A 7,257-nucleotide genomic window follows, 5' to 3' on the forward strand; every position below is an offset into this window, starting at 1 on the left:
AAGTATAGCATCCTTTGGCACCCAGAGTCCTGACATCTTTCCGGTCTTCACTTTGATTTCAGAAGGCCCACAATTGTGTCACTTGCAACAACTTCCAAACCAAGGCAGTAATGGCATAGTCACATGCCATTGGACTTTGCAGTCACATTCATAAGTGTAAGAACAATGGCTCCTTCTCGTATTTCCCAATAGTAGAAAGGTTAACTGCTTTCGTTGAATGATTGCAAGCCAACAGTAAGCAGCCTGATAATCATTTTGAACTTCAATTACCCTGGCACAGTCTCTGGTCCCTAAAGATCCAGTTTGCTCAGATATTTACGTGCGCCCACTGTATTGCCACTTTTCATGGTCAAGGTATAATGGCCATGAGTTTCCATGGACAGAAAGCCGAGCTTCCTCTATAGCATGTTACACAAAAGCAGTAAGTCTCCCTTGCCTACATGTGAATAAGCTTTCTATCATCAATGAGCTTAAAGGTGTTCCCGTTGGGCAGAACACCCTTTGATAGCATTTCATTGAACAGGGCCATGGCATCCTGGTCATGTCCCCTTAGAACAAAAACTCGTATCTTCGTATTCCAAGAACGAATGTCGTGCTCAAATCTCCTGTCAAAGACAGCCCTTGCATCATCTAAACTCCCACATTTACCATACATGTTTATGAGTGCAACTTCAAGCACGACATCAAACTCAGTGGCACTGTTAACAATATCAACATGGAACTTCTGACCCTGTGCAAGCTTGATTTGATGTGCACAGACATCAAGGATAGTGGAGAAAGTAAACTTGTTTGGACTGACAGACTCCAACTGCATCTGCTGAAATAAGTCCATGGCCTCGTTATCTCGACTATCAGCTTCATATGCTGCAATGATAGTGCTCCAAGTCACCTCATCCCGACATGGCATCTTGGAAAAAATGCTCATGGCTTCCTCTAACCTGCTGCACTTGCTGTACATATTAATCAGTGAGTTTTTTACCATAATATCTGAATCCAATCCAATTGAAACAATATAGGAATGAAACTCCAAACCCTTGGATAGCTGTGCAAGATTTGCACATGCATCAAGTACACCCAGAAAAGCTGGCCTTGTTAGCTCTAAGCCTGTCTGCTGCATCAAGCCAAACACAGTGAAAACTTCTAGATGGCAGTGGTTCTCAATGCATGCCTCAATCATTGCATTCCAACAAATGCTGTCCAAGCCCATTATCTGCTCAAAAACTATTCCTGCTGTCTCCAAATCACCACACTTGCTATACATATACATGAGGCTAGTGCCAATAACAACATCTGTGAGATATCCTCTGCTGATTACAGAGGAATGTATGAGCATACCCTCAATCAGAGCTGCAAGGCCTGCACATGCATCGATAGCCGAAACAAATGTTATTTTGTCAGGGCTCAAATTCTCATCCAACATATCACCATAGTGCTGCAGGGCTTCGTTGCCAAATCCGTGCTGTGAATAAGCAGCAATGATAGCGTTCCATGAAGCTACATTCCTCTGTGGCATCTTATCAAACACAATCTTGGCCTCATTCACCCTCCCATTTTTAGCACACGCATGAATAAAGATGTTCCACGAGTACACATTTGGTCTGTCGATTTTGTGGAAGGCAATCTGTGCGGCACCAAACTCACAACAGTTTGCGTACATGAGGACAAGGAAGTTTCCCAGGAATCTCTCTGACTCATAACCATTACTGATGATACAAGCATGAACATGTTCGCCGGCAACCAGATCAGCTGCATTACTGCAGTCCTTCAAACAGCTCGCCAGGCTCTCAATATCTGCATCGGCGTCTACTCTCCCCTGCAGGTCAGAGAGATCAAAGGTATTGTCATCCAAGTCAGTGGCAGGGGTTTGTTGGATAGCCAGTGAACTAATTCCTTTCATTTGTCTGTAAGGCACACACAATGCCTTTTCTGTGCCTAACGGGAGGTTCAGAAATCCGAATTTAATGCTGAAAGGTACTGGCATGGGCCTTGTCCCGAGAGAAGCTCGCCCTGGTGACGTTATTGATGCAGCGGAATCGAAGTAGGGTTGCGACACAGGGTGCCAGGCAGCCATGGCTGCAAAGAACGCCTGGTCGGCCTCAACCGAAACTAGATATGTGACTCAGATTATGATGCACCACGACCTGCAACGCCACGGCCTGAATCTTCTTGCTCAAGCCCATCCTGTCTACCTGCACCATGGAAGCGGGATCAATGGCCATTGCATTTCCCGGTGGTTTTCTTTTTAGATCGTCTCTAACGTAAGCAAGCTCTCAATTCGGACGGATAAGAATTAAAATCCGGGGTACTGAAAATGGCATCTGTGGAGAGGGTTTGAATTTGGAAGAACCACTCGTACATGCGGCACCAAGCATCCCTCCATGCATGGCACATGCAAGGGGTTGGATGCTCAAAGTGTCCCTTCTCTCCGAGTCTGGAGCTCATATAGTAATGGCTTCCCTAAGCCCCATCACGGGACATGGCAAAGCTCACATAGGCATCATAGGAGGATCTCATAGTGGTTGCACACCAAATGACGAACGCCCACTTTGTAAGCTTTAGCTGATCAAAACATGTATTTAAGAGTTGAGCTGTCCGCAGGCCTTTCTACACAAGAGATTGTATGACTTATTGTTTACCTGCTAAACATATAAACTTCTCGCCAACTTTTGGAGGGGGACTCTCCCGTGCTCACTTTGTAAAGTGGCAAACAAAGGGGCACTTTTTGCATTTGCAACCAATCAAAAAATTTATAAGTTTACTATTTTTTACTTTTTTACAGACAGTGTCGATTTGGTGTGTAAAGGTATTGCACCCATGCCCATGCCCAGTTTCAAAAAGTGCATACCTACACTCTTGGTAGGGGTGGGCCGCCGTCCGTCACTCGATGTGTAACCAGCCTCAAAATGTATAATGATTAGAAGCATCAATTGCTATCAAAGGGAAACAAAAAAGTGCTATGAGCACAATTTTCTCTGCCTAATCTTCAAAAGTCATTATTTGGGCTGCTACCTCGTAGGTTTGTTCTTTATCATTATTTAGATGCATGGCTTCTATTTTGTGCAAAAGGGCTCAATGTTTTAAAGGGATTAGATTTGATACAACATTGTGGGCTTCAACAAAAACTTTGTATACCTTTCACCTTAGTAAGCTCACTTGTTCTCCCTTACAAGTGTTTCCAATATAAGTGCCTTGTCTAGATCAACTTCTCCTCGTTCTTAGTTGGATGGACAAGGAGGTTTGTGCACTTGTCGAAATTCTAGACATTATTTTGTATATCCTAAATAGCAAGTAAGGTATCACCCCCTTTGATAAGCATTGATGATTGTGAGGTACCCCATCTGTAGTCCTTGAAGGGTCCTCAAGTAGTCAATCAAAACCCCTAAGTTCCATGTGCATCACCATTAATTCCCTCTCTTGGGAACAAGGGACTTAGTTGAGCGTAAAAGTTCTGATTCTACTTCCTAGAGGAAACGTTAGATAGTCATTATATACCCATCTAAGAAGGATCACTGCCTTTGCTTATAGTGAGTGGGGCAATCTTCTAAACTTCCATGGCCTGAAGGACCAGTACTTTACTATACTTTATTTTTTTAGAGCAATGTTAGCTTGGGTTTTACCCAACCAAAATGGTAATGTTCTAATAGTTCTACCTAGTGTTGGAAAGCTACCTAACTTATCAATCCACATATCCATAAGACCAATTGTTAGGTTTGGACTCTTGGACTTTCCTTGATTTTTTTTTCTTTAGTGATCTAAATAGTTTATGCTACATACTCTTAGACATATAAAAGCAGCTGTCTTTTATCTCCTATGATACAAGGTTCTTTCGCACAATCATTTAAGCACACAAAACACAATTTAGAAAGCAGTAAATATATTTTTGTTTGAAACATCACTTCCATAAGAGTGACCAAAACTATCTTTCTAGGATGGGACCTTTTAGCCCGCAAGGTTAGGCCATAATGTGATTGCATTCTCTTTAACAACTACAAGAGATTTATGAGCTTAGGGCCCTCCTAAGCTCACACTAAAACCACATGATTTTTCTACTTTGGGAGAATTTATTTTGGCCTAAGGCTATCTATCCATCTTGTGCTCTGTAGGCTCAATTTGCTTTATTTCTTAGACATCCTCCTATTAAGGCCTTGAGAGACTAGTTCACACAGATTGTTCATGATTTTGTCTAGGGAGGTGCCGATATTGGATAACTTTTTGAGCTTTACACAACTAAGCTAATGTTTGTTCTTGCTTTCATCATTTGACATTCAATTTTAAGATTGTTGATTTTTTTCTATTTAAAGAGTTTAGTTTCATTTCTATCAGTTAGAACTTCATAAAAGTTTATAGGATATCTAATCAATCTTCTTTCAATAATGGAAACTTAAACTTCATGACTATCAAGCTTAAATTTAATGGCTTCAAATACATGAATCTTTATGAGTATAAGACTAGTGCAATGGATACATTGTTGGAAAGGAGAAAAACTTCTCAAGTATTCACCATCCCAATTAGCAATATAGCTATGTATAATGATGTCCTACATAGCTACCATATGTTAATTAGTGCATGGGCTTTCTTACACTAATTGATTTGTGTGGACCTAGATCACTACCAAGTGCCATACTATCCTCTTGTGCCTTCCTCATACCATGTGTCTTAATAGATGGAATCCCAAAGTCTTGATTTGCGCTTTGCTTAGAATCATCTATATCCACATCAACATGAGAGAAACCTAATGATACACTAGTCATAGAAAGTGACTCCCTGACCTTATCCTTACATTTCCTTTGAATACATATGATATACTTGGTGGAGTGACCTATGACCATAATTTACCATTCTAAGGTCTATCAATAAACACATGACTAGGAGACTCCTATGGCCCACTCCATGTTATCTAGTAATAACTCTTCCAAACACCATCAAGGGTCTTGTATATTTGAGGTGCTTAACAATGGGACTATAACATCCCTACCTAGATTAAACATTGTTAGCACTTATTTTTTGTAGCCCATCAAGAAGTAATCAAGACTACTGTTATTTGAAACTTGTTTAAAATAATCGAACATTCGTAATCTCAAACTACTTGAGTCTACCTTGTAGGGGAGGTCCACCTCCACCCCACAAGGATCAACCTGGAATGGGGACCTAATTTTTTATGCTAAAAGTCTCCTATCAACCATCTAATGTTGGCTCTGATGTGACTCTTTGCTACCATCCCTCAGATTGAAGTGAACCATTACTGTACTTCGTTCAAAGAGAGTGAGAAACAAGGGGGAAGCGATGCACATCAACCCCTCTACCCTAGGGTAAAATCTCAGCTTTGAATCTTTCTCAATTGCCTAAAACTAATGTTTAAAATTGTGATGGAAGCCTTTAGGCTAATTGAGACCACCCTGCCTTTGGCAAGACTTGTTGGGAACCTAGCTATCCACTTCTCTTTAGGGGTTTTCTTTAGTTTACTAATTATTCCTAGCATGACTTAGCTTGACACATGGCAGCCAACTTCCTTAATTTGCCTCTTAAGATAATGTTCCTTCATGTAAATTAAGCATGGACAAGAATACAATCTTTCCAAAAGAGAATCATATATTTATTCAATCTTAATTCAACAATTGTTCCATTTTGTGTCCAGACTTCACCCGAAGGTAAAAAAGAAACTACCAAGTTTGCCCACAACTAGTGTCAAGCCTTTCAAGAGATCCACTTGGTCTCATTAGGGATAGGTCAGTCCACCCAAGGAATTACAAGTAGAGCCCCCCTAGCTCCTTGGTATCTCCTAGCCTACATTAGTTCCTATGTAGAGACCTCTCACATCCGGTGGTGTTGGTCCCAACAATTCGGAGTGGAAAATTCGGCTCACTTGGCCGACACGATTATCCTTGGGGGAGGTATAGTGCTTCAATTATGGTTTTAACCTGTATTTAAATATTTTCTTTTTTAGAAAAACCGTAGATATTTGTTCAAATAGTCTTTTAATGCAACAAGAAAATGATATCGTGCATAAGTGCTTATATAGGTCCAAAGATTACAAACATAGGTTCCAAATTCATGGGTCATGAATTTTGGGTCTTTTTTAAAATCCAGTTAGCCCCACTTAGGCATAGTGGTACCTTGTTTTGGGTATTAGTGTCTATTTTTTCTTAAAGGATTAATCCTAGACCTTTGGTCTGAATAAGTGGCTAGTGATGTTAATTTAAATATTGTCTCCTAACTAGATCTTAATAATCTAACACTATTAACAAAGCACTTGAATTGTTTAATGTCACGATTCCTTTCTACATAGAAAATAACAAGATTATTTAAGACTAGATGTCTGAAGGTGCTATCATGGGAAGTTAATTTCATTCGATTTTCCTCCTAAGCACCTAATGTTTGTTTCCCTACTTGGCATCTTGGGTATCCATAAGAATCTCAAACTACCTAGTAGCTATTCTTTTAACCCATATTTCTTTTATTAGCTAGCACAAGATTACTATGAAAGAATAACCTAGAATCGGGGTCGTAGGATGGGGGCATTGTTTGCGTGGGCTATCTCATGTCCACCAGCTCTTAAACTTCTTCATTTAGGGGCCATCTTTGTTAGCACTTCTTCGAGTTCTCCTTTCCCACTCAAACTTTGTGGAAGTAGAAGGGTGTGTATGAGGGAAAAGTGAATGGAGTTAAAGAGGTTGAGAATTTTGGGTTAGAAAGAGGGTTGAGTAATGAGACTAATGCATAATTTTTGGAGGATTTTGTGGCATAGTTCCATGATTAGGGGATAGAGTAAGAGCAAGGTGATAATTGGAGATAGACGAGTTATGTCGAGGTAGGTAATCTGGGTGAAGAAGACATGGATAGTTTTGTGGGAAAAATAGAGGGGCAAGAGAAAGAGAGAGAGCAACCACAATAATTTCCATAGAGCCTCAAGAACCCTCAATGGGGACCAAAATGGAAGGAGGAACAATTCATGCTGCTCTTGACAAGAAGGGACCCAATTGTCGATTTTCAATGATTCAGACACCAATGAACTATCAAGGTAAAACCTTTCAAGTCTTGATAGATTATGCAAGTACTCATTCTTTTATTTCAAAGGACCATCAAAAAACCTAGGCTAACCTTGGAAGATATGAGCAAATCTTTAAAGAAGGGGACATGGTGTTTCTTTGTGTCCATCCAAAGAAGAGCTTGCTATCATTGGGAGAATTCAAACATAATTTTTTAAAAAGATGAAAGACGACCGCGATGTTAGAGAGCAAGTGGTGCCAAATATCATTG

The 7,257-nt window shown here is 40.3% G+C and overlaps 1 protein-coding gene across 1 annotated transcript; it reads right to left on the minus strand.

Moving 5' to 3' along the window:
* Positions 1 to 436: 436 nt before the first annotated feature.
* On the minus strand, positions 437 to 2,071 carry LOC148028336 (pentatricopeptide repeat-containing protein At2g13600-like). Its single transcript, XM_087689946.1, has one exon. The coding sequence runs from the start codon at positions 2,069 to 2,071 to the stop codon at positions 437 to 439; it is 1,635 nt and encodes a 544-aa protein (XP_087546072.1).
* Positions 2,072 to 7,257: the final 5,186 nt, after the last annotated feature.

The sequence above is a fragment of the Lygodium microphyllum genome, chromosome 12, assembly GCF_053477565.2.
Source record: "Lygodium microphyllum isolate KBCC chromosome 12, Lygodium_microphyllum_v1.1.10, whole genome shotgun sequence".
In the NCBI taxonomy this organism is placed as follows: domain Eukaryota; kingdom Viridiplantae; phylum Streptophyta; class Polypodiopsida; order Schizaeales; family Lygodiaceae; genus Lygodium; species Lygodium microphyllum.